This window comes from Mchenga conophoros, linkage group LG14 (assembly GCF_057382185.1).
Source record: "Mchenga conophoros isolate Kocher_MC1m ecotype Shallow Benthic linkage group LG14, M_conophoros_male_GT1.1, whole genome shotgun sequence".
Classification (NCBI taxonomy): domain Eukaryota; kingdom Metazoa; phylum Chordata; class Actinopteri; order Cichliformes; family Cichlidae; genus Mchenga; species Mchenga conophoros.
This window is the reverse complement of record NC_140539.1, coordinates 22,913,603-22,941,182: the sequence shown is the minus strand read 5'-3', so window position 1 is coordinate 22,941,182 and position 27,580 is coordinate 22,913,603. Positions and strand designations below refer to the sequence as shown.

At 38.6% G+C, this 27,580-nt stretch overlaps 2 protein-coding genes across 8 annotated transcripts; one reads left to right on the top strand and one right to left on the bottom strand.

Moving 5' to 3' along the window:
- Window positions 1–250: 250 nt before the first annotated feature.
- tmprss4a (transmembrane serine protease 4a) lies at window positions 251–17,922 on the top strand. Of its 6 annotated transcripts, none has more exons than XM_085243441.1 (13): window positions 251–366; window positions 13,038–13,092; window positions 13,388–13,528; window positions 13,637–13,789; window positions 13,873–13,999; window positions 14,107–14,226; window positions 14,796–14,839; window positions 15,109–15,271; window positions 15,409–15,575; window positions 15,795–15,890; window positions 16,003–16,145; window positions 16,255–16,407; window positions 16,550–17,922. In XM_085243441.1, exons 3-13 carry the CDS (start codon window positions 13,417–13,419, stop codon window positions 16,559–16,561), a joined length of 1,290 nt encoding a protein of 429 aa, XP_085099567.1. In that variant the 5' UTR covers window positions 251–366; window positions 13,038–13,092; window positions 13,388–13,416; the 3' UTR covers window positions 16,562–17,922. The 6 variants fall into 6 exon arrangements, with proteins under 6 accessions (XP_085099567.1, XP_085099565.1, XP_085099568.1 ...); XM_085243439.1 differs by lacking the exon at window positions 251–366 and adding an exon at window positions 2,675–3,056; XM_085243442.1 differs by lacking the exon at window positions 251–366 and adding an exon at window positions 12,370–12,561.
- mre11a (MRE11 homolog A, double strand break repair nuclease) lies at window positions 17,072–27,579 on the bottom strand. 2 transcript variants are annotated; one of them, XM_085243433.1, is made up of 19 exons: window positions 27,445–27,579; window positions 26,923–26,986; window positions 26,699–26,831; window positions 26,443–26,603; window positions 25,233–25,320; window positions 24,634–24,775; window positions 24,401–24,515; window positions 23,045–23,230; window positions 22,701–22,953; window positions 22,497–22,623; window positions 22,272–22,372; window positions 22,011–22,181; window positions 21,874–21,933; window positions 21,633–21,804; window positions 20,369–20,455; window positions 20,172–20,233; window positions 20,007–20,068; window positions 19,815–19,911; window positions 17,072–19,612 (listed from the first exon to the last, which is right to left on the bottom strand). In XM_085243433.1, exons 2-19 carry the CDS (start codon window positions 26,940–26,942, stop codon window positions 19,580–19,582), a joined length of 2,070 nt encoding a protein of 689 aa, XP_085099559.1. In that variant the 5' UTR covers window positions 26,943–26,986; window positions 27,445–27,579; the 3' UTR covers window positions 17,072–19,579. The 2 variants fall into 2 exon arrangements, with proteins under 2 accessions (XP_085099559.1, XP_085099560.1); XM_085243434.1 differs by lacking the exon at window positions 27,445–27,579 and adding an exon at window positions 27,341–27,360.
- Window position 27,580: the final 1 nt, after the last annotated feature.

Here is a 27,580-nt window from a genome sequence, read left to right as displayed (position 1 = left end):
TGAAAGTGGAGAGACCCGGGAACTTGAAATGTGAGATTGTTAATCATTAACGGTTTATTTTTTTGAGTCTCGCAGGTTTCTTGAGGCCGTATCAAGTTTCACAAAATACACACCTGTGTGGACAAAGGAGGGCTTGCGCTAACTGGTGGGGAGGTAGTAGTGAAATAGCTTTGATGGTACATTGACCAGGCATGTGAGGGCGAGAGAGAGTGAGAGACGGAGAGAGAGAGGGAACATTCAAGTAAGCGGTCTACAGAGTGGAAGTTTGCATACCAGGTGTCACTTCCAACCAGGCTGCTCCCTGTTCTATAGATGCTTTACTGAGAACTTCACTGAGAAAGACTGACAGCAACAACCATTTCTCAAGTAAGGAAAAGCAATATATGTTTATCTGTGTTAATGTAATAAATTCTCTCTTTTTTTCTTTTTTTTTACAACTTTGCAATCGTGATGGCATCTAGGTCATGTCTACGTCATTATACGTGTTTTATTGTATTCATCCAGAAAAGGGAGAACTGAGGAAAGAACAGCATCCTGTATGAGTTACCGATATGGGGAACTTCACCAGCTCAGAGAAAACTTTCATAATTCTGTTTCCAAGTTTCGGCTTTACTAAACTCTGATAAGAGCATGCCTGATAAAGATGTCTTAGCTTTAAAGGGGATTCCCAGATTTTAAATTTCTGTAGTCCCACACATTTTAAAGTTCTTCATATGAACATTCTTTCACTGAAATTTCATGGAATGATAAGATCAATCTCTGACGTCATTGAAAAGAAACGGAAATCTGTGCGGAATTAACGTGTATGCGTTGCGTCCATTCGTGATGGGCTAAAGTTGGACATAGTCAAATACAACATTATCAGCTGTTTTAACAGGAGATTTTTGGAGTTGTTTCTGCAAGCATATTTTTATTTTAATTTGTGCAAATTTGGCATTGTAATACTCGACACCATTAATATGTTTTTAAACGACCTAATATGTGAAACAAAATCACTCTGCTTAAATTCTTCTGAGGTTTGCACAGAATTCAAATGTGCTGCTAAAATAATTGTTGCTCAACAATGCTTTCGTAGAATAAGCGATACAAACGCTCGAAAATAGGAAGTTCTCTTATTTGGTTCATGTTCATCATCATTACGTTTGAGTCTCAGCAGAAACACACATGTATTTAAGTTAATATGTAACTTATTACCAAGATGTTCATGCCGTCCTTGAGCTTTGCACACAACTAGATTTAAAAGAAAACAGAAGATACAAACAACAGGTGGCTTCCACAAAGAAGTTAATTAATTTTATCTGCATTAGACTGGATGTCACGTCACAGAACTGATAGGATCATCAAAAAAAAAAAAAAAAAAAGAAGCAGTCTTTTAATGGAATCAAACAAGGGCGTACAACAGCTTTATTAGATCACTGGCTTTCTCTCATCTTCTCTTTTATTGTGTGTGCAAACATTTTGTCAGCTGTTGTTTAATCATGTCAGACTGTTGGAGAGGGTAAATACTGTGACTGCAGCATTCACGCAACTTACATTGTTTGCCTGTGAGAAATGTAATATAGCAAAGGGGATATAAATGATGCCTGATTTTCTTTGGTAAAAAAAAATGTGGTAAAAAAAAGTGGCAGTGTGTAATGCTGCTTGATGACAATTTTCCACAGGCTTCAATGGGTAAACTCACAAAAAGACTTCATGCATGTAATTCAGGGTGGAGGCTCTAAATGTCTTATTAATTCTACCCCAGCCTGAATTCCAACAAAGTAACAGCAGTTATTGGCTGAAAGAGACCTAAGCAAAAATGATTAGCTTCAAACTGATTCACTCCGGCAAGTCTACCTGTATACTGTAGCAGCACACCTGAAGTACTATCAGTCCCTCCATTTTCTTATATAGTGTATGCTGTGAGACAACTGATGATACCATATGAGAGTCCAAGTGATGAAGGGTTATTTCTTTTAGTAGACCTGGTCAAACAGCACAGTCAGCTCCTGTTTATTTACAATGGTTCTTTCTCTTCAGATGACCTTATCAGTCTTCTCTCTCGCACACTCCCAATGAAGCTTTTTTTCTTGCTCTGCCGTCTATGCTCAGTGTCCCATTCACAGTGGCTTCATTTTTAGAAACTCTGACTTAGTGACCAGGTCGGTCACTGAATGCACCTTTAAAAGATAATTTAGCTCTTCAGAATATTAAGAAGAGATATTCTGCGGCATGGCTGAAACAGACGGGGATGTTGGACCTTTAGTCACAATCTCAACAGTCACTACAGTTGTCACTACAACTGTGGTGTGCTTGTACATATAGTATTACAGTAATCTAAGTAATCAAAGTAATCATTAAACTGTCAAAAAAAAACAGATTGGAGACACACCTAAACCTCCGAGCGTACGCCGTGCCACTGGAAAATTCAAGTTTTACTGGTTTGTGTGTTACGTTTGTGTTTTTGCATCCATTTGTATACATGGAGATGGTTTGGCACATGAATGTGTGTTTGCGTAAAATTTGAAAGCCAAAGAATGACTGAAAGGGGGGTAAAGAACATGACAGGAGAAAAATACAAAGAGAGCATGCTTTGTGTCGCAGAGGCTAAAGAAGTTTAGATATGGAGGACGGTGTGAGAGGAGGGACAGAAATGAGAAAAGCGCACAGGTAGAGAGAGAGCCAGAAAGCAAGGGAAAGAGGAGGGTTAAAGTGTCAGGTTACCTGGACTTTAGTTTTGTTTTGTCAGTGGGAATCGATCGTTTAAAAGAAGCTCTCTGTGTTGATTTGAAAGGCTACGTATTATCAAGCTTCATTGCGCCCTTGGGGTTTTGAAGAGGGGCATCTGATTAAGTTACTGTAATACAGAAAGAAAACAGGAAGGAAGAAGGAAGACAGTGGGAGACTCAACTGAGCCAGGTTTTGTAGCATGACGGTAAGAGGAAGGGGACAAAGATAGCCAAGGGACAGCAAAATTTCTGAGGAATCCCACCTCCTGAAAGGGAGGGCAGTGTTTACTCTGTACTCTGTGACAAGCTACATCAAGCCTTACCAAAAGAGACACCTTCACCATGTGGGTAAGTGCAACTGGAAGTACAATCAACATTATTTACATCGTGTAGGTATACAGTCAATGGCTTGCCTTTAAGAAGTGATTTGAATAATGACCTCTGGATATTACGTGGTAATAAACTTGATATTTAACGTAATATAAAGACACTGGATAGACCTGTTGCATTGATATTATTTACAACAGCAGCTATGTTGAAAGGATAGCTCATACAAAACCAGAACAGATGTTGTGTAGTGACATATTTTGAGGACCTTATCAACGGTCTGTGACAAGTAGCAGTAACACGCAGGAACATTTCACATTCATAATTTTGCCAATAGAATTTTTGATATTTGAATGTAGAGCACGGCCGTATGAAGAATACAATACTTTTCATAATAACACAGCACGGAAAAGACAGCCACTAATGTTGGACCCACAAAACTGAGTAACACTTAACGCAAACATGGGTATACAAGAAGTGTGTACGTTTACTCATTTCAGGGTTCATAAAGAATAATTCCAGTCAAGTCTTTTTTTATAGAGAGAGAGAGATCTAGGTATTTGTTATATTAAAATTAGTAGCTTCACACTCATCCCAAGCAACAAGCGATGCTCCACAATGGCTCTACAGGAAAGATCAACATGCACTGGCTATTGCATAGAAAACTACATATTATATCAGCCTTATTAACATCAATAAACAATTAATGGTCTTATGTTAAAAAGGAAAAATGACAAAGTATCACACACGTTCCCAGAGGATGACTCTTGTGTGTGTGTGTGTGTGTGTGTGTGTGTGTGTGTGTGCGTGCGCGCGCGCGTGTGTGTGTGTGTGTGTGTGTGTGTGTGTGTGTGTGTGTGTGTGTGTGTGTGTGTTACTACAACAAGGCAGTAAAGGAAACATACTTGAGCTTACCGTACCAACGGCTTTTTTCTGTTAAACTTGACCCAATTATACTTTTTCCCTTCAAGGCTTTTTGGCAGCAGTCCACTGTATGAATCAGCTAGGCTTATTAAAACTGGAAGCTTACTGTAGGTGGCAATACAGAAGGAATCTCACCTTATTGCGATCGCAAGTTATACCCTTAGAAGGAGTATCCTTAACTCCAAACACAAAGCTGTTGGTTTTTGTTCTGGGTTTTTTTGTTTGTTTGTTTTAAATTCATGTATAAAGGACATTTATATTTACATACAGTATTTTGGTTAACAGCCAAATAAAACCAAGGACTTCTGTTCATATCAAGTCATTGTTATCAATGACTTGATATAGGCTGTCATTGATAGAGCCTTGGTTTTATAGGCTGTCATTTTTTTTCCCACTTGTACTTCACCACTGGCCTTTTGACGAGCAAACATTACTAACAGTGTTTTTGATCCAGTGCAGCACTTCCAGTGTTTTTCATAAACAGGTTAGTTGTTGCTCTGAATAACACATGACTAACTAGTACTACCAGGCTGTTTTGAAATACTGCCCTGACTCATAAAATCGTTTATATTTGTCTTGGTACCAATGACAACATCTAAGTTTCCAAGTACACTGTCGTCATATCTCATGGCATGACAATGCATTTTTACAGGAAGGTCCACTCAAGACAAATTTCTTTAGCCGGCTTCTTGGTTTCCCATGTTGTATGGCCTGCCCACTGTTTTGTTTATCCTGCTTTTATTACTTCCCGAAATAACTGTAATTTATACCACAAGCCGATAACCTACTTTCTCCTACTGTTTACTTCCCCCCATAAACGTTACTTCCAGTTGGTTTCAGGGATGGGTGTGTCTGGTTCTTTTGTGACTATGTATTGACTAACAGTGGTTAAAAATAAAATAGTTAATTAAAATGGTGAATGTTTTATTTTAAATGAATAAGCCAGCCAGATGAAACATGGTGAAACACAGTGTTTAAATCTCAGAATCACCTTATATTGCTTTTTTTGCTTCTTTATTTTTTAAGTATATGGATGTAGACTAACTACAGCTTAACAGCATATTTACTGTAGGAGTGTAAAATTCTCATGTTATTTGCAAAGTGCCACTGGATACTGGATTTCTATGTAAAGTGAAATCTGAGAATTCTGAAATGTCAGTAAATGAAACAAAGAGGAAGGTGTCACATTCTTTTATACACTGTATTCAACTCTTGTACTTTAAGATGAAAGCTGAATGCTGAACATGAGCACATGAGCAAAACCAGCACAGAGCTACTGAGCTACTGTTCAGAAAAAAAAAGAAAGAAAGAAAAACCTGCCCAACAGCATTCTTCGCCCCTCTCTCTCCGCAACTTGTATATTTCCACTGACAGACAGTGGCAGTTATGGGATCTGTTTTCAAAATTTGCCTTCATACTTCTCTGTAGCTCTACCAAATTAAGTGATACTAGTGACACATAAATGTGCAAATAGAAGGGTGGATTACCTGATATTTCTGCATCAAAAATAAGCAGTAGTGAAAATGAAAGAAAATAACTCTTCCCATTTTTAATCTTTGTCTTTTGTTTTTTGTTTTGGTTCTGGAAAGTCCTCACTGGTTAGTGACCTGCATGTTATGTTTTTGTACCAGCCGATCTGAAGCATACGTGCTACGCTAAATGTATTTGTAATCTAGCGGTTGAAGAGCTTTGAGGACAAGACAAAGGTAGAACAGCAGGCTGATGAAAAGTGTTCTTCGAGCTACCCCTCTGTAACAAAATATACCGTATACTAAAATCTTCTAATAGGCCAGTCAGCAGCCACATTGATGTGACACTTGATCTACAGTATAATGCTACAGGTGAAACCACATGACTAGCATAATGTGTGCCAAATGTTGGAAATGCAGTGAGACTAACAGTCATAATTGAGCATAGCACAACACAGATAACCTTTGTTTGTGAAAGGCATAAAAGTGGTTGAGATTCAAAATGTTGACATATGTTGTTGAGATGCTGGGGATAAGCAAGTAAAGGTTTGCATTTTTCGAGGGGGGACAACATTACAGTAGCATTTTAGGAAGTTTAAGAGGGAAGTTGAAAATGTAGTTATTATTTCACACAGCACAGTACAGAAAGAGATTTCACCAGTTTTGTTCAGTAAAATGTTTATTTAATTCCCATTAAAGACTATAGAGTTTTACATTCATATTAAGAACACAACTTGCAATTTTAATTGCAAAGGTGACTGGACTTGAGGAACAGTAATGGCAGTCAAGCATGACAATCACTCTAACAGATACTCCGAGCCGAAGCCATGGGAATTTTTCTGTGTTGTACACTTTCACCACGGTATTTTGCTCGCTGCTGTGTGAAATTCATGAACGCTCTACATGCTTGACTGAGCAGTTTACACCAGTATGACAGAAACACCATACTTTTTAAATAGATTTTTTCCCAGTCCCTTTATTGCACAAGAAATAAAGAAGCGAACAAGTTTATCAAGTGTTTTTTGAACCTAAACAAAGCTAAGATATTTTACCAGTATACACAGTGGTGTGAAAAAGTGTTTGCCCCCTTCTAGGTTAAATTTTGTTTTTTGCTCTTTTTTTTTTTTTTTTTTGCATATTTGTCGCATTTATATGTTTCATATCATCAAACAACTTTAAAGATTAGACAAAGGAAACCTGACTAAATACAAAATTTATGTTTTAAATGATGATGTCTTTGATTAAGGGAGAAATTTGGGTTAAATCTACAGATGCAGATGTTGTTATAATTTCTGAAACTTGGTTAACTAAATCTATTACTAATGAAGACATTAACATATATGGGTACAATGTATATCGCACTGATAGGCCAAAAAAAGGAGGCGGTGTAGCTATTTATGTCAAATCAAGATTTAATGCTTTGATTGTTCTGTCCCAATCGATATGCAAACAAATGGAGTTTTTGGCCTTGAATGTAGATATTGCTAATACTTTTTCGATAACCATTGCTGGGTGTTACAGGCCCCCATCTGCTTCAAAAGAGGCATTATCTTCATTAAAGCACCTTTTGGCTAAACTAAATTATACCGAACTACTAATGGCTGGAGACTTGAACTGGGACTGGCTAAATGCAACTTCTGGTGAATTTAAAGAATTCTGCGATTCAATTAATCTTACCCAGCTAGTCTATCTTCCTACCAGGCCAAATCTTAAATGCCCTGAAAAGTCTACATTAATTGATTTGGTTTTAACAAATGTACCTCATAAATTCTCTTCACTTGGTGTTTTCTGTAATGACCTAAGTGATCACTGTGTTGTTGCTGTTTGCAGAAATGCTAAAATTCCAAAATGTAAGCCACGCATAGTGTGCAAAAGGAATCTTAAACAATTTAATGAACAGGTTTTTCATCATGATTTGTCATTAGTTAATTGGGAAAAAATCGGACTATTACCAGATGTAGAGCTAGCTTGGACATATTTTAAGGAAAGTTTTATGGGAATTGTTAATAAACATGCCCCCTTACGGAAAGTTAGAATTAAAGGTCGAGAAAATCCTTGGTTTTCGCAGACACTCGCAGATAGCATACACAAGCGTAATAGAGCATGGGACAAGGCGAGACAAACAGATACTTCCACTGATTGGTCTGTTTTCAAACAGCTTAGAAATAAATGTACTTCTCTTATTAAAAAGGCCAAATCTGAATACTTTTTGTCTGTCACCACTGAGAACCTCAATGATCCACAGAAATTTTGGAAAGTAATCAAGTCTTTTTCCGCCAATAAAATGACTCAAACCTTTCCTAAATCTGTTGTAAAAGATTCAGTCTCAATTAATGATAAAACTGAAATTTTGAATTGTTTTAATGAACACTTTCTATCAGTGGGTTCCTTGTTTGCTTCTGCAGAAACTTTTTTTTAACAAATACTTGCCCAGAACTCTCTATGTTTTCTGGAGACCGTTTTAACTTTGTACCTTTTAGTGTTTATGAAGTGCATAAAGCTTTAAAGGCTTTGGATCACAGAAAACCTCCTGGTCCAGACTTGATGGAACCTTATTTTTTGAAGTTGGCAGCTGATTTTAATGCAGAACCACTCTCAATTCTATTTAATTTTTCAATTAAAACCAAAGAAATTCCAGCAGTTTGGAAATCAGCTTTCGTTTTGCCTTTATTGAAAGGAGGTGATCCATCGGTGTTGACTAATTATAGGCCAATATCAAATTTGTGTGTTTTATCCAAAATCCTGGAATCTCTAGTTTGTGACCAGTTGAAAGAGTTTTTGTACTCTAATGATATTGTCTCCAAATTTCAGTCAGGCTTCAGGAAAAAACACAGTACTAACACTGCCACTATGAAAGTGATAAATGATATTATTGTGGCACTTGATAAGAAATTGTACTGTGCGTCACTCTTTATTGACCTCTCAAAAGCTTTTGACACTGTTGATCATGCAGTCCTAAAAAACAGACTGCTCAGCCTTGGATTGTCAGAACATGCATTAGCGTGGTTCTCAAATTATCTGAAAAATAGAACCCAGTGCATTAAACTTGAAGGTCTTTGTTCTAAATTTGTTGCTGTCCACAAGGGGGTGCCACAGGGCTCAGTTTTGGGTCCCCTTCTGTTCCTTTTATATATCAATGACTTGGGTCAAAATGTCTCAGACACAAATTTGCATTTTTATGCTGACGACACAGTTATTTACTGTTATGGATCATCTCTTGCTCAGGCCATTGAAACTTTACAGAAAGCCTTTGTTGCTTTCCAGCATTCACTTATTCAGCTAAAATTAGTTCTCAATGCTGACAAGACTAAGCTAATGTTGTTTTCCAAGTCAAAGAAGGTCCCGGAGCCTATTCCAGTGGTGTCCACCCTTGAAGGAAATGTCATAGAGATAGTTCATGAATATAAATACCTTGGTGTCTGGATTGATGACTCCTTCACCTTTAAACCACATATAGAGAGACTAGTAAAGAAACTGAGACTTAAACTTCGTTTTTTCTTCCGTAATAAACAGTGCTTTTCTTTTGCAGTAAAAAAACGTCTTGTCACTGCAACCTTTTTATCTGTGTTAGATTATGGTGACATTCTGTATATGAACGCTTCTTCTTCATGTCTTCTAATGTTGGACACGATGTATCATGCTTCCTTGAGGTTTATTACCAATTGTAAATACCTGACCCATCACTGTGATTTGTACTTAAGAGTAAAATGGCCTTCTTTGGCCATTAGAAGACAGGGGCATTGGTACACTTTTATTTACAAAGCTATGCTTGGATTGCTGCCTCCTTATATTTGTACTTTGGTCACAAGGACAAATAGTGGTTCTTACTCCTTGCGCTCAAATGATCAGCTGCTGTTGTCTGTTCCCCTTGTCCGCACAGAGCTGGGTAAGAAAGCCTTTGTCCACTCTGCGCCTTTTTCATGGAACATGTTACAGAAAGACTGGAAACTAACTGAATTGTTGTCTTTAAATGTTTTTAAAACTAAACTCAAAGGCCTACAGGCTGCCTCAATAATGTGTAATTGTTTTGTGTAATTTTAACTTTGTTTGTTCGTATGTATTTGTCTTGAAATGTGCTGCCTCTTGGCCAGGACTCCCTTGAAAAAGAGGTCTTTGATCTCAACGGGACATTCCTGGTTAAATAAAGGTTAAATTAAAAAAAAAAAAATGTTATCAAAACCTACCTGGTCCTAATTTTCTCTCTTCTTAAATGATGAATTAACTACATTTCATGGAAATCTGAGTTCAGTTCCAATAAGCACACCCAAGCCTGATTACTGGCAGACCTGTTGAATCAAGAACTTCTGGTTTCTGGTCTATCAAGACATGGAGGAGAATGTGCAGCCATTTGTTTATGTTGAACCCAAGTGTGCTCTGCAGCAGGACAATGATCCAAAACACACCAGCAAGTACACCTCTGAATGGTTTAATAAAAACAACATGAAGACTTTGGAGTAGCCTAGTCCCGCTGTGGTATGACCTTAAGAAGGTGGTTCATGCTCAAAAACTCTCCAATGTGGCTGAATTATAACAATTCTGCAAAGATGAGAGGGCCCAAATTCCTACACATCTCTGTAAAACACTCATTGCCTGCTATCATAAATGCTTGATTGCAGTTTTTTTCTGCTAAGGGTGGCCCGACCAGTTCTGAGGTTTAAGTCCAGTCATCTTTTTACACAGGACCATGAAGGTAATTTTTTTCCCCTAAGTAATAAACACTTTCATTTAGAAACTGCATTTTGCGTTTACTTGTGTTATTTTTGCCTAATATTTAAATTTGTTTGATGATCTGAAACATTTAAGTTTCAAAAACAGGAACTCAGGAAAAGACAAACACTCCTGTTACTCTCAGATTATGAACTATAGCCCTGATAAAACCCGTAAATGCCAAACAACATATCACAGTTCTCCTCTTTTTCTTCTTTTTTGACTGTTCATATACCTCCATGTCATCCTGATGCAATCCTCTTCCTCTGCAATGTTGGCAAATCATTCTTCACTACTTTATTCCACTGTGATATTCATTTTCCTCTTGTTGATTTAATAGTTAGTAAATTATTACTTGAATCTGAAATCTGTAGGTCCTGATTCTTCAGATAATTTGTTACCTGAGTTTCTTCACAGATTAGTTGTTCTTGTTGTTGTCTAAAAGTAGCATGTCTTGTCAACAACAGCTAATGAGGGCCAGTGAGGCAGGAAAGGGACTGGTTAGATGTAATGAATATGCACATAATAGCTTAATGGTATGAATGTGAGAGACACCTCAGAGCTGAAGAAATGACTGAGTGAATGAGAGAATAAAATAAGCTACTCTGACTTATAATTGAACAAGAGACACGTATCTTGGTAGTGACTGACTTTCCTGTGTAGTACAGGCAACGAATGAGTGAAAGAAGAAAAATGTGTATATTAACTCGCCTGCAAGTTGAGTAATAGCTTTGGAGCATCTATTTTTAACCACAAAGCTCTGTAAAACTCTTCAAGCTCAGCACCAAATACCTTTTTAATGTCTTTGTAATGTGAATGTAACCATTCGCTGGCTAAACCCCAAATCTCTCCCATGACACATTTGATAATTAGCACATGTAGCACTCACTCTACCTTTTGGAGGTACACTGATTGTCAGTGTTGCCTGATTGTTTGCTGTTTGTATGATGTAAAATCAGAGGCCAACTTCTAACTACCCCATAGAGCTCATTTGGAACCAGCCTCATTAGTTATCATTACTGACCATCAGAATCAGCTTGATATAGCAAATATGTGTACATATACAAGAAATTGATCTCTGGTTATTTCTTTGCTCTCCATGTACACAACAGACAATACTGACAACATGGCATCAACATGACATAGACAACACATAACAACATGTCGCATATTTATGGTGCAATGGTGCAGAGTGGATAAGGAATGGATAACCGGTTACTATATATACAGTAACTATGCCAATAATATTACCAAAAGTCATCTTTGAACAACTGTTATGTATGAGCTAAAGTAACATCTTGCTATGCCGCGGCTAATGTAAGCTAGCCAGCCACTTTGTGTGTTGTTAAGCAAAAAGGTAAGCAGGAAAAAAGGATTATTCAAACAACTTATGTCAGAGTCAAAGACCATCTGCTCCTATTACCCCTTTGGTGTTACCGATCTCCACTAAAGAGACCAAAGTAAAATGAGCTTACTGAAAAAATATTCATGTTTCTAACTGCAGTCTGTGTAAGGTAAACATTTTTAAAAAGACACTGCAGGGCTTTTTTCAAGCACAATTCAACCTTATGAAAAATCACAAAATCAAGGTGTCATCAGTCATCAGTAAGTGTACTGATTTGAAATCATGGATCTGCTGCTGTCTTAAGTCTTCTGTAGTTAGGTCATTTAGACACATTTCCTAATCTGAAAGCCAAAGTATGAAAATGAAACATAGGCATTACTCGTGACTGAAATTTCGTGACTGAAATGGACTGCATGCACTTACACAAGCTGTTTGACTTGCATAATATGGGCCTTAAACCTGATTCATTTTATGTGAAGGACACTCACCCTGATCTATCAGTTTATACTGTTTCCACAGTATCAGCTTCAGTTAAACAAAAATTTCACTGGGCCCAAGTACAGCCTGTCACAATACTCCTCAGTACACAGGACACTTTGTACTGTTGGTGTATTTTGTGCTTGGGCAATTATTCCAAAAAGACACATTAAAATGTGAACATCACATTCTCTGCCATGTTTCCATAACTTGTCTTTTTCTGTGATCCTCCACTAGACAGATTGTATTTTATGCACTGATCTACAAATGCAGACCCATAAAAGACAGATCCACCGGTTTACTGTTAATACTTAGAGAACTGAAGAAATGGTAAAACCATGAGTATGCAGGGAGGAGATGTTGGTTACTGGCAGAAGGGCTAAGCGAGCTGAAATGGCAGCACTTGAAAAAGCTGTGAAAACAGGTGGGGCAGGCCTACTGTGGTTGGCTGAGTGAGGGCTGAAAGAGGAAATGGGTTAGGGGTTGATTGGCTTTAGCACTGTTGATTAATTGAAACATACTGACAACATGGCAGATCGTGCTGAATTACAGGAATGATGTTAATCAAAAAAAAAAAAAACAACCCTAGCTAAAGCAACAAAAGGTAATCAAAGCTAATTAGTCCGGTGGCCTAACGACCACTGATACCATCATGTTAGTAGACTGAACAATGTAACAGAGAGGAGATGAAGGCCCACCTTTTATTCACAGCTGTCTAGATGTGCAGATGAAGGGCAGGTGTGATCAGTCACAAGTAGACTAGGAAATTGGGTCTAGTGTTTCACACACAAACATCCCAACTCAGACGAAGACAAGACACAATGGAGAAGAGCAAGGCACTGTAGGAAACTTAAGTTTAAGAGAGCTATTTTTTACACATATTTAAACACTTATCTGGAACTAAACACAAAAGCTCTGCTGAAAGAGTTTGTGCAAGCTCAGCTACTTACACTGACATTTGCATGGCAAATAAAGCATGTCCATGCTCAGGGAGTTGAAGGAGGTATAACCTAGAGACACAGGCACCTGATGTGATTACACCCCAGTTTTCACCTTTGCTTTTGTCTCTTCTGTCCTCAGACAGCTGCTCAGCTCCCTGAGGAAACCTCAAGGCCATTAAATCCTACAAACCCAGGTAAGCTATAAGTTTGTGTTGGTTTGGGATCAATATATGTATTTTTGCTGCACTGTAATAATGTTTGCATAGTATGATAAATACTTGGAAACAGCCAGGCCAGGCAGTAATTAGAATTTGCATGTGCACACTTCTTTTTTTTTTTTTTTTTTTTTTTCCATCTTGACAAATTTTCTACCCTTTTTGGTCTCTGTTCTGCGGTTTCTATTCTGCTATCGCAGTTTCCTGTTTATTGCGTCCTTACGTTTCTTTTTACATTCTGTTATCTCACTTCTAATTATTCTTCTTTCTGCAGTTCCTCGGCCAGGACGCCACAGAAGGCCCATGACGGCTCCAAACACCCCGAAAGAGAAGAGAGCGAAGATCAAGAAAGTGTTGATCACTACACTGACAGTTATGTTGATACTGGGCATACTGGCCATTGCAGCATACTTCAGTGAGTTACAATTCCTAAAAAATGTACTTCCTCAAAACACACTTTACACACTGCAATATGTAAAACTGGCCACACCCTTGTGATCCTGTCCTTCTCTTTTCTTTTCAGTTAAAAACTTGATTGAAAGCAAATACTTTTTTTGCACACGGTCTGTGAAATTCATCCCGTTAGACAAAACCTGCGATGGGCACATTGACTGTGCAGGAGCAGAAGATGAAATTACCTGCATGACGACCTTTAAAGTAAACACTACATTTCCAGGTAGAGTGCACTCCCCACTCTTTCTTTGTCATCATAAATAAACGAAAAACTGAAAAATGCCTCCCCCTCATTCCTCTCTCCAGTGCGACTCCAGTCGAATGATCAGGTCTTGCAAGTTTACGGTCCAGACTCAGGTTGGCGGACTGTTTGTTCTGACGACTGGACCCAAGCGCACACACAGACGGCATGTACACAACTGGGATACACAATGTGAGTTTACAATGACAAGGTGTTGAAATTTGAGGAATACCTTGCAAATTTAACATCCCTGTTATGTGATCTGAAATCAAGCATAAAATCCCCCCCTGCTTCCACAGGAAGCCTACTAGCAAAAACATCTTAGTAAGCTCCTTAACGTCACCGATGAAAACTGGACCATTTACAGCTGTCAGGCCAGGGACCTCAAACACACCTATACAACAAGCCACTGCTGACCGGTAAGGAAGATGTCATCATATGGAAGCCAAATCATGACTTCATGTTTTGCCATTGCAACATAAACTACACGAAATAGAAATGCTAATAAGGGAACTTTCAGTGTGTCTCTTTCTGCTAAATGTATTCTTACAAAGAAGCACCGGCTCCTTGCGAGTTGCTTCTGCATTTAGCTAAAAACAGGATGTCAATATATACTTTCCATGCTTGGTATCCCTGTTTGTTAGGAAAATCTTCACTTTTTCTCTCCTTTTCTTTTTTAGATTTCACTCCCCCCCCCCCCCCCTTTTCATATGCAACCCCTTCAAATGAGTCTTTAGTTTCTATTCCTGAAAGACAAAAAGTCCCACAGTTTTTGTTCCTTCTATCTTATCCTTTACGAAAGTGAACAAAACAAAGATTTTACTTTGTATAAAACCCCAGCAGAAATGCAAACGAAATTCTGCACGAGGGTGAAGACAAGTTAGCAATTGGATGTGTGTTTTCTATATTTGACTAATTGTGAGGCTGTTTTGTGATCATATGAATAATGTCTGACATCTGACCAACTCCTCTTGCATCTCTTCAACAGTAGTGTATGCCAGTCTGGATCTGTGGTATCTTTATCCTGTTCAGGTGAGTTTTATTTTTACAAAGGCAGCACCTGTCACTAATATTGTTTACAACACCTAACAAGGCAGAGTGAAGTTCTTGGCTTTGTAAGTGGAAGACTACTTGTTGTGTGGAGAGTTTCACACTAACAGGCCCATACATGTCTCCAGGAAACAGCAGAACTATTTCCTAGCGACATATAACAAAGTAGCAAATAAACAGACATAATATAAAATGCAGTTTGAAATGAACCACGGGTCCTTGCAAATAACAATATTATAATATCTTATCAGACTGTGGAAATGTGGGCGCTGATGATCGCATCGTTGGGGGCACTGATACATCCATTGACCACTGGCCATGGCAGGTCAGCCTGCAGCGGTCTGGCCAACATACATGTGGAGGCTCACTGGTGTCACCGCGCTGGGTAGTCACTGCTGCCCACTGCTTCACTGGGTCAGTATAGTTACCATACTATATCATTTCCACTAAATTTGCTTTGTCTTATTCTTTAGCCTCATGATCCCGCTTCCTTCTTGCTCTCTCTCTCTTTCTTTTTTTTCTTTTTCTTTTTATTTATTTATTTTTTGCAGAAGTAATAAGGAGTTGAGGCAATGGGCAGTGGTGTCAGGCCAGACGAGCATAATCACACTGGGAGGCTCCTCTGTGGACAGAGTTATAGTGAATGCAGACTACAATGCAGAAACAAATGACTATGACATAGCACTGATGAGACTCACTAGGCCAATCACAGTGTCAGGTTAGTTTAAATTGTATTCGGTATGTTTGTATTCAGTAGGCTCAACCACCTCTCTGTTGCCCTCTAGTGGCTATGCGTCAAATATCAAGCTTCTCACTACGTAGTAACTTATATTCATTATATTGTGTGATTAGCTTATATCTTTATATGTATTTTCAAACTCTCAAAGTTACATAAAACAAATAAAAATTTCCACTTTATTAAATGTTTTTCTTCTAGATGTCAGAAGACCAGTTTGTCTGCCTCCTAAAGACTATAGCATTACAGCTGAAACCTACATGACAGTGACAGGGTGGGGATACCGACGGGAAAATGGTGAGAAATCCTACATGTAACCTATTCTTTATCACCTAATAATGCAAATAGAAAAAATACTTTTGCCTGTCTATGAGGTTGCAAACATTGTGTGCTTGTGTTCTGCCTTCAGGTGCAGTTGCTGACATACTGCAGGAGGCCAAAATCCCTCTGATAGCTCAGTCAGTATGTTCCAGCCCCACAGTCTATGGTAGTATCATAACAAATAGGATGCTCTGTGCAGGCTTCCCAGAAGGGAAGGTTGATGCCTGCCAGGTAACAGGCCTCCAATTTATTTTCTAATTTACATTAGATTTTGTATTCTGGGTATTATAGTTATTTTTGGTGAACAAACTTCATTTTTAAAATGTATTTTAAATGTCAGGGGGACAGTGGAGGCCCTTTGGTGCATATCAGTGACTCCAGTTGGAATCTGGTAGGCGTAGTGAGCTGGGGTGTTGGCTGTGCCCGGAAGGGAAAGCCAGGTGTTTACACCAACGTGGAAGTGATGCTCAACTGGATCCAAACAGTCATTGAGGTACTGCATATGTTGAAACAAAGTCACATCACAACATGTTTGTCACTTCACTGGCTAAGAATTTGCCTCAAAAATATTAAAAACATAATATTGTAATTTAATATATACAATCCTCAAGATGATTTCTATTTCATCTCTACAGAAAAACCCATGATGTCATCCACTGTGATAAACAACCACCATGAGAATCCAGTGCGGTCTACCTCTGATAGACTGTGAAACTGTCAAACCTGGTTTTGTTTTGGTTTTTTGAGGGGTTTTTTCCATTTTGGTTGCCAAAAGGTGAGAGAAGGTTGCAGAGAGAGGGGAAGTTGAAGATCTCAACAGCAAAATGGAAACAGAAACACAGCCATATGCATAAACAAAGTGTGCGCGCGTGCACACGCACACACTTCATCAAACACACACGTCAGGTGCTGCTTGTGCCATTTCATATTCGTTATCTCAGGGGACAATTGTATTTATGCCTGTAGCTGTGTGAACTAGTATGTTTGGGATCTTTATAGCAGAGTGTCATACATGTTTTTTTGTTTTTAAAGCATTTTTGTGTTCGTATGTGTCTTTGTCACACCCAAGTAATTGACTTGTGTTGTTGTTTTGTTTTCCTTAGAGAAGAACCATCAAAGTTTATTTTATTTATATTGACACTAATTGCTGCAAACGCTTTTTTTTTTTTTTTTTTTAGTGTCTTTTATTTTTGGAGTTTGTCCTGCAAGCCTCAGATATAATGTACTTGATTACTGTGTGCCTTGACTTTTGGTTATGAATGTGTGGTTAGGGTTAATATGTCCAACTGCTACAGAGAAAGGTAACATACCTTATTATCAGGTATCGGTAATATTTTAAAAGGGACAAAAGGTCTGAGTTTAATGCATTTATTGTGCTATTTTAGATTATCACTCTATTAAACGGCAAAGGCACTTTCTTTTTCTTTTCTTTTTTTTTTTTCTTTCTCTTTTTTTTTTTTTTGCAGGACTGCAGGTGTGATACTTCTGACCTCAACATGATTTAGCACTTTAAGTGGAAAGTGAGAATTAAAGGACCTCACTTTATGCGCAGAGGATTTAGGTCACGAGTCTACACATAGATTTAATACAAATATTCATAGATCACACTCCATGTTGGCTCCATCATGAGTAAGCAATTCACTCTCACTATAACCAGAATATTTCAACTAGTGTTCACCAAGTTATTTCCTTCACTGCAAGGGAATTTCTCCCAAAAATACTGCAGAATTTGTTTTTGTCAAATTTATTGCAGTTGGTTAATTTTTGCACTCAACCAAAACTCATTCAAACAGGAAATCAACCTGAATTTGTTATAAAACTGTTTCTTTACTAAAAAAAAAAAGTACTTTATTATATCATATATTAAATAGAGTTGGACATGAGTATGAGTGCCATGAGGACTAATATTTGTGAATATTTTCCATTTTGTTGTTCTTGTTGTTGATGTTGTTGTTGTTTAATCTATGAGACGTTTGCAAAGACAATAAAAACAATGTTAACTTGGTAACTGGGACAATTGTTCTATTCTTAATTGTGTGTCGTTAAATGTTTGTGTCATCCCAGCCTCAAAGAAACACCCACAGACCTTAAATTAAAGTGATGAAGAAATATTTTTTTATCATTATTTACATTATGAACAAAAGATGAAATATTAGATCAAACTTTTAATTCAAACTTTTTGCACAATCAGATGATAGCCCACCTTGCTTGGAGAAACAATCATTTGTTCAGCATGATTGAAGATTAAAGAAATACTGCCCCCTTATGGTCAACAAAGTACAGGGACTTTACTCCATTAACCCTTTAAACCCTAACCCATCTTTAAAGCAGGGGTGCGCAACTCCAGGCCTCAAGGGCCGGTGTCCTGCAGGTTTTAGATGTCAAACACCTGAATCAAGTGATTAGCTCATTACCAGGCCTCTGGAGAACTTCAAAACATGTTGAGGAGGTAATTTAGCCATTTAAATCAGCTGTGATGGCTCAAGGACACATCTAAAACATGCAGGGACACCGGCCCTTGTGGACTGCGATTGGGGACCCCTGGTTTAAAGGGTTAATACCTGACTGCCGTGCTGCGCCGTCTTTTTCGCTGACATTTGTGTTTGCGCGTGCGCAGTGTGACAAACTGCGGTGACACCCTCACGACCAAGCGATTGATGATCGGGAGCTGGTCGTGAGGTGTTAATCGCGTCTCGTTACCCCACGTATACTACACGATGCACGACGCACGATCAAGGCTAAAATCGGGCCGATCGCCAAAACGGTCGCACGACTCAAAAATCGGCTCAAAATGGGCCAAAAATCGCACAGTGTAAGCCCAGCATAAGGAGGCCCAATGTCTCCTGCAGAATTTAGATGGTTGGGTCAGCCTTCCTGCCTTGTAGCAATGGTTCGAGCCGTTGCTGCTGGTGTAAAGGTGTCGAAAATGGTTTCTTGTTATACTTAATGATTACAGTACACCCATCTTCTGGTGGCTGTTTCCAACAAGGTAACACTCCATGCACCAAAGCTCAAACTGTTTCTTAAACATGAAAATGTGTTCATTGTACTCAAACGCCCTCCACAGTGACCAGATCTCAATACAATAGAACAACTCTGGGTTGGAATGGAATTAAGAGACTCGTCATGGATATCTAGCTGATAAATCTGCAGCAACTGTCTGATGCTATCATGTCCAAAGTCTCTGAGAAATGTTTCCAGTATCCTTTTTGAATCTATGTCACGAAGGAGTAAGGCAAAAGTGATTATCGACCTTGTACTAGTTAGGACCTAATAAAGGGTCCACTAAGTGTATGTGTGACTTTGAGTTATATTGCAAAAATAAAACACTTGATTACATATCAAAAGCAACATTTATTTTTCAAGAACTACAAAAGTACTACAAAAGCCAGAGATAAACCCCATTAGTGGTTACTGTTGATGTACAGATGCAGTCCACCACCAACTGACAGGCACAGTCTTACTGTGCAAACCCAGGACAAAACCTCCACCTTGCCCATATGTACCCTTCAATCTAACCTTTCACCAGAAAACAGACTGATATGAAAATCTTAACATTAAGAATGAGTGATGAGGAAATTGAATGTGTATGGACCTTGAAATCATTCAGAATAATACCGGAGCAGCTAACTTGCAACTTTGGAAAAATTAAGATGGACTTATGGTTATCTTCTGGTCGGGGCTTTGAATGGATCATCCTGTATCAAAAAAAAAGAGAGATGAAGAAAAAAGGATTAAGGCACGAGTCAGAGAAAACTAAAAGATGTAACAATGTTGGATAAATATATGTGTGATGTCATGAATTCAGATGCATTTTTATTGCACCTAAAATTATATGATTTAATGTTAATCCCACTTTACACGACACATCCTATACATGAATTTGCCTTCTTGTTTTACCTCATCATCATCGCTGTCCTCAAATGCAATTCCTCTTGACTGGCTCTGGCTCTGAGAGCCGTATTTAGAGAAGGACGATGATGATGAGGACGACGGTCTGGTGTAGAAAAGAACAAAGATTTTAAGAAAAGCCATTGCTCTAAAATACAACACTATATAACACTTCTACAGTCTAGGTTTAAACAAACATACTTTGGAGGCGGCCGGGCAGCTTTTGTTACAGGTATATCTTCATCTGAGTCATCAATGATCACCTAAAGATGGATAAATATGAGATTAAATGTTAGTGGATGGTATGCTTCACTTAAAAATGGAGATGTGTGAGTTTATGAGTGTTACCGTTTATCATTAACTCACTTCATCTGTGTAAGATTTGGTGGCTCTAGTCCGAGAAGGCTTTTGAGAGGATGCCTGAAATGCTGAAGAGCGAGGGAGGAAACATACAGTGGACGTGGGACAGATTTCTGTGAATTTTCTGTGGCTCTTTTTGTGGATAGACAAGTGCAACATGTGTTTACAGACAGTCACACTAACAGAAGTTTACATTCCCCTACCCTGAAAAATGCTCCTGCTTTGGGATGTTGTTGAGGACTTCTGGGACCGACCCCGACCAGCTGGCTTTGGTTCAGAGGCAGTCGCACCTGAACAGCCCGAAAAATAATGGAACAAGTCATTGAAATCATGGATTGATATTATATACGTTGCTTTTTCTGTACTATCACATTAGCCTATAATGTCTATAATATTTATGCGAAATGTCATCCCATCATGACATCATGTTATCATCAATGTTCATTTCAGAATTATACAAAAAGCTCCTTTTTCATGCAACACAAAATGGGTTAACAATTTAAAGTTGTTCTGCAGCAATGGAAGTCAAAAGCTGGTGCTACAATTCCTACAGGTGTTTCAGATTTTCTAGATTACTTACAACCTCCTTTGTCTGTATAAAGCAGTGTTGGAACACACTGTGAGCATCAGTTGAACAGTACTGTATTGCAGAAACTAGTGTGTTGCTACACAAATGGTGAGAAAAAAGCAATTAACAATGGAAGAGAGACAGAGCATCATAACACTTAAAAATGTAGGTCCTTCCTACAAAGAAATTGGAAAGAAAGTCAAGGAGTCGTTATAGTTTCTTTCACCATCAAAAGCTACTCAGAAATTGGGGCAAACTCTGACAGGAAGAGCTCTGGCAGACCCAAAGCCACAACTGAATCAGAGGGCAAATTTCTGAGAGTTAACAGCTTGCGTGATAGGCGGCTCACAGGACAAAAGCTTCAAACACAGCTTAATAGTGGTTGTAGTAAACAAGTCTCAGAAGAGAAGACTTTGAGCTGCAGGTTTGACAGGACGAGTTGCAGCAAGAAAGCCACTGCTAAGATGTCAGAATAAGACAAAGAGGCTTGCCTGGGCTATGAAACACTGTCATTGGACTACTGAGGACTGGAAGAAGGTATTATGGACTAATGAATCAAAATGTGAAATCTTCGGTTCATCGTGCAGGGTTTTTGAATGCCGTCAGTAGGTGAAAGGATGATTCCACAGTGTGTGGCATCAACATCAAAACATAAGTCCAAGCTATGCCAGAACTCCTCACGAAAAATGAACAAGATGGTAAGCTTGAAAACATGGAGTGGCCAGCACAGTCTCCAGACTTAAACCCCATCGAGCTGGTTTGGGATGAACTGGACATAAGAGTGAAAGCAAGTCAACCTACAAGTGCCACACATTTATGGGAACTTGTACGTAGTCACTGCACTGTTGCATATCAAGATTTTTAAATACACCTTTACTGCTTCTCTTTATCGCCCTCACCTCTGCCCCTCCCTCGGCCACCACGGCCTCTGCTTCCTCGCCCTCTGCCTCGTGTAGGTGCAGCAACTGGAACCGAGCCTTCGTCAGAGTCCATATTAACATCTGAAACATCCTGATCTGCGAAGTCACCATCACCACGCTCCAACCGGTGAGCCTTAGCTCTGTTCATAGCCTGAGAAAGAAAGAGACAATTAACCAAACACAGAAATGAATTTCAGGCTTCAGTGAAGTCATTACTTACTTCTTGGATGTCTTTCTCCTCCTCAGCTGTGTTCTTTTTGGAATCTCTGAATAGCCGAACCTGAAAATATAAAAACATGAAAAATATATAATATGACAATAATTACTCCACTTCCACTACATGCTACGTTCTTTTACCTCTGCATCTATATCCTGTTCTGTGGTTACTCCTCTAGACTGAAGATGGAGCTGTGTCTTCTGCAACTGGTAAGTGATAAGCTCCTCGATGGCTTCCTTCTCATCTTTGTCAACAAACTCCTGAATGGCCTTACCCATGCCTTGTTCAGTCAGCAGGGACAGCTGTACCTTCTAGACATACAGAAAGAATACAAAGATCAAATGCCAGATGAAAACAAGAGATTCCATACACTAAACATGCCGGTTTTAAGATGAGCACACCTGCTCTGCTGCCTCAAAGTACTGCTTGACAAGGTCCTCCACTCTCAACCCTTCGACAGCAGTAGGTTTGAACAGCTTCCCATAGTCAATACTGCTCTCATCTAAAAAGCAAAATGAATTAAATCAGAGGGCTGAATGGTCAGTTTACTCTCTGAAGCAGAGCTACATTATGGGATTTATCCAGTGCTGAGTTAATGGTGTAGAGATTCACAGCAGCAGCCAAACCTTTGATTTCCTTCTGCTCACGGCGTCTGATAAAGTGAATTATGTCTTTCGGGTTGGCCACACGATCCACAAACTTCTGGCTGAACCGTGAGGTATTGAATGCCTCAAAACCGCCACTGTAGTCCACCTGCAAAGAGAATTTCATATTTAGATTTCAATTAAGCAGCAACATTAGGATGTATGCACACAGTGTATCCATCTTACTCTCAGGCGAATAAGAGGTTTCTCAGGTGTAAGCCGACATCCAAGTCTTTCCCTTTCTGCTTCGTCCAGCATCTCTGTGACCTTTGCAAAACAATAGTCCTCCACCTTCTTTGTTACATGAGGTGTATCTGGTGTAAAACAGTCCTGATGATCAGCCAGCACCACATCCTCAATGAAGAACTGACGCACAGTCTTCAGGGGGATCTCTTGCAATTTCATTTTACGACCTTTCACCCTCAACAGACCAATTTTCCTAGATATGAATAAACAGACAAACAGTGTTTTGAGAACTGACATTAAAATACATTCAGAATGTGATTCATTTAATGTGTGTGCATTCATACTTCTTGGTGGCTTCTCCAGGAGAAAGGGATGTAGCTACAGAGCTTCCAGGCTGTGACACATAGAAGAGCTGCTGTTCATTTAGGGTGGGTTTAATCAAACACTCATGTTCATGACCCCACACCACCAGGTCAAGGAAATCATCCAGGAACTGCTCAGGAATGTAGTTTGTAGGACCATGTTTACTCCTTGACAAAATACAAACACAGAAAAAGTTGTTGGTATTTTTACATAATTAGGTGATCAAATAAAAAGAAATTTATGAACAAGTTATACTAATACAAGATTTTTTTTCATGTCACAACTTCCCTCTCATATACACTGTTAGGTTTAATGTATGTGTTGTAAGTTGCCATTTAAAAAGCTAGAATGCTTCTATTTGCTCTCTATGTAACCCGCGCATATGAGTACGTGCACGACCTCGATAAGGGGAACAAGCAGCCTTGAGAAGAACAGATTCTATTCAATGAAGGAAGCCACCTGGCTGGGATGAGATGCCGACATCTGTGTGTAACCAATAAAAACAACCTGCAGGAGGAAAGCAAGTTGAAGTGGGTTGGAGACAACTGCTTCCCTCTTGCAAGTGAAAACTTGAGCTCTGTGTGACCTCGTTCCTGAGTGAGTTTCTGTTTATCCAGCAGTATCAGAGGTAAGACTCTGACATACAGAACACCCTGTATGTTTACTGAGGAACACTTGGAGACAGACTTGTTTAGTAAATGAAATAAAAGAATGCACCATTGTGTGTTTATTTAATTATTGAATTAATTAATTATAGCACATATTAATAATTCATGATAAGACATCATTATTTAACTGTATGACTAGTTAACTAAGATAGGAAATAAATTCAACAAATTAATAAATAAATTCAAAAGAAAATAATTACTTAAATGTGTCATTAATTAGTTAAAAACATGTTTTACTATTTCACTATTTATTTATTTTTATTTCATGGTTCCTGGATCATGAAGTCATTTAAACTATCACAACAACTCGTCAACAGACCCACACATCTGCTTGGTTACCCTGCACAGCAAATCAAGATGGCCCAATCCCAGATTATGGATTATGGATTGATGCAGTGTCAATGTCAATAGGTGGTTATATGGATTTGGAGTATCCAGGTATCCCAGAATACATTTCAAATTAAATCGCCAGTAGCATTGTTTACTTAATTATGTACTTTGTAAATTATTTATTATGTATTTCAAAATGTAATTATTATATTAATGACCCGTTTAACTGATTACATGATGAAGTATTTATTTATGTATTTATTTAATACTGTTTGACCCTTTCAGCACTCCATAGTTTGACACAGCTGCATCTCAAATGCTTTTAAATGATGTAGTTACCTGTTCTGATGGATGGTGAAGAGGTTAAACCAGCCATCTTGGTCTTCTTTCGGGCGAAGCATGGATACCTGTTTGTTGACAAACATCCTGTACAGGCGCTCATCTGGGATAGAACCTTGAGACATATTAATACAAAATTAAAATCAATCGTTGATTGATTGACAAATCTTAGTGAAACAACAAGATTATTTTAGGAATGGACACTACTGATCCATCTGGAAACATGAACCTACCAAGACCATATAAGGCAAGCTTGGTGATGCCTTTCTGTATTAAAATGGGACTGATTTCTATCTTCTCCACAGAGTGGGAGTGGCCAAAATGATTGACAAGTCCGGAAGCACTCAGCAGATCCAATGCACACAAGCCTTCAGCCTTGGAGAAAACATACAGAAATCCACATACTTGAATATTAGTGCATGAATGGAAAGAGAGGACCCGACTGCAGGACTCACAGATTTATTACACAAACAGGATGAACTGAACATGAAAGGTTGACCTTAACTACTGAACTAGACTGTAAACACACACGATGAGTTGACGACAACAAGACAAAGAACTGAGGGAAACTGAGGGCTTAAATACACTGGATAACGATGATGAGTGGAAACAGGTGAGAACACAGCTGAACTAAATCTGATTAATGACAAAGAGGAAGTAGAACTTAACAGAATGCACACAGACAGAAGACTAACACAATAAAACAGGAAACACACACGTGAAAACAAACAATGACAAAAGGTCCAGAACTGAAAACACTGGGTCAAAGGAACCCTGACAATGGGTGTTGTATCTGAATTCATAACTTCCTTTGTCACTAAAAGCAACTCACTCCAGTTGGGTCATCATGGTTCCCATGAATGCTGAACACAGGAATAGAGATGTTCAGGTTTTCATCCTGATAATTAACCCAGGGGAACCTACAAGATATCAACACACACATAACATTTATACATAACAAATAAAACAGTGTGTTATAGAAGTTTAGCACATGTTGTGATTAAATAATTTGAAGTGCCTCAATAATGCTATGCTTTTTTATTAATAAGGGTTATAAAGTTATATAGTATAGTATTAAGTGGACACGGCCCTGAAAATAAAGGCATTACACTACGTGTCTTTGGGGGGTTGAATGCTGCAGACTCACGCTTGCCTGGGAAAAGGTAGATAACAGGGGACCATCTTCTAGTGGAAAGTTACTGAGACACTGTTTTTTAGACTAGAATGAGAGAGCTTCTATAATAAAACTATTGGGGGCACCACCATTTTGAGATCCGCGGCAACGTGTCATGCAGGACGCATCACCCTTCTAGAAGTCACTGTGTAAGTGTGAAATGGTCTACTAAGCAGTGTTTTGTCTTCCATCGGATGCCTATGAGGAATCAAAAGAACTCGGTGAAGTGTTGATATTTAACACAGACACGTGACCGTTTACCATGTGACACTAACTTGTTTTTTGGGCTTGTAATCCTGAAATACAGTTACAAACCTACTAAACATTCCTTAGATGAGTAAAAGAGTAAAGAAACCAGTATATATACTCTCTCAGAGAAAGTAACACACTTTCATAACAAGCTTCTTGCTGTGTAACCCTTGCCTTCCCCCTGACTGCACACCACATGATTTAGATCATTATGTTATTTAAAAACGAATTATATTGGACAAGATATGAAGGTGTATAAAAGTTTAAATAATTATCAGTATTATGTGTCAAGATGGGTAACAAACCCCAGTTACTGGCCTGGAATTGTAATCACTGGATCAAGTGGACCACAGTTATTGCTCAGGTATTTACCTGATTTTTATTGTATTTATATTATAATGATACTGACACATCTCTGTACATTATCTCTTACATCGTCAATGAGTCAGCATAGCTCATTTCTCATTAATATCAGTGATAATTTGTATGTTAAGTGTATATGAGTGATTGGATGTGATCGCCACCATTTATCAGATCCAATATGGCGAACAGTTCTTAAGCGACCTGCACATGACATTACGTGCAAAACCTCTATAGGATGACACCAAGTGAAACTGACTGTGTTGTGTTGAAGTTGACTTTCTGGTCACTGAGGATTTCGAAGCGTACAGGCGAGTCTCCCATGCAGTATTTTCGCAGCATAGTGAGGCACTTGTGAAGGCACTGGCGTGAAGGTTTGTTGTCATGGAATAAATCGCCACCAAGGAGGATGAAATCTACCTGTTAGCAAAGAAACAAGCAAAAAGAAAAGAAATGGATACTTGAGACATGCGGAGGTAATGGTCCATTCAGGTCCACTTACAACAAGCACGCACCTCATTTTGCTTGGCACATTGCAGGATTTCATCTAGTGTGGTGTATGTGTCATTTCCACGAATGGCATCCTTCTCAAGGTAACCAAGGTGAATATCTGTAGCAATCAGGATCTTGAAAGTATCCTCATCATCTCTAGAAAATGGAAACATATGTGTACATATTACATGGATATAAACATTACATTCAAGAACACGTTCAAGAGGAAAGACTTAAAAGACCATACGAGGTATTCTCTGAAGACATGATGATGTGTTTACAGCTGGCAGGGGCTCAGCAATAAGGCTTTTCTGCAAAAAATACAAACAATATAAACAATTCATATTTATTTTAAAAAATATCTTAAGGAAACTTACGATATTAAGAAACTTAAGAAAATGAATCACAAACAATAACAATAAAAATAAGTGGATATTTGTAAAAAGTTCAGAATCAAAAATAGCACTTTTTTTAAGAGTCCCTATGTCCCAAAAACATGCTAACGACACACTATGCATGATGAACCGCCGACCTAACTTATTATTATGTTAGTAAGACCGTAGCTACAGCTAAGAGTAACACGTTATCGGAAAGACAGCAGGTTAGCTTTTGCCTGTGTTGGAAAGCGGTGGGTGAAATGTATTAATAGCATGACTACAACAAACCTATCATGTGTTCGTAAATTTGTTGAATGTAGCCTACAGTTAAGATGCCCATACGGCCTAGGTAACGACCCAGATTGGAAAAATAACACGACCATCCCACTTACCTTCTCTAAAGTCTCTAAACTACCCAAGTTGCCATAAAATTCCCGGCAACTCTTGCAAACCCTTGCTCCACCCCTCAAGGGTGTCTGAGAGTTATTGTAGTTTCATTCCTAAACATCTCGATTCTTCAAAGCGGAA

Excerpts from the sequence above, each read along its gene's own strand:
- mre11a (XM_085243433.1), bottom strand. The coding sequence starts at position 26,942 with ATGTCTTCAGAGAATACCTC. Across the intron at positions 26,604-26,698 it reads AATGTGCCAAGCAAAATGAG|GTAGATTTCATCCTCCTTGG; the intron begins GTGCGTGCTTGT and ends CTTTGCTAACAG. Across the intron at positions 19,912-20,006 it reads GCTGCCCGGCCGCCTCCAAA|ACCGTCGTCCTCATCATCAT; the intron begins GTATGTTTGTTT and ends TTTCTACACCAG.
- tmprss4a (XM_085243437.1), top strand. The coding sequence starts at position 12,934 with ATGTCCATGCTCAGGGAGTTGAAGGAG. Across the intron at positions 14,840-15,108 it reads GGTATCTTTATCCTGTTCAG|ACTGTGGAAATGTGGGCGCT; the intron begins GTGAGTTTTATT and ends ATATCTTATCAG. Across the intron at positions 15,272-15,408 it reads GCTGCCCACTGCTTCACTGG|AAGTAATAAGGAGTTGAGGC; the intron begins GTCAGTATAGTT and ends TATTTTTTGCAG.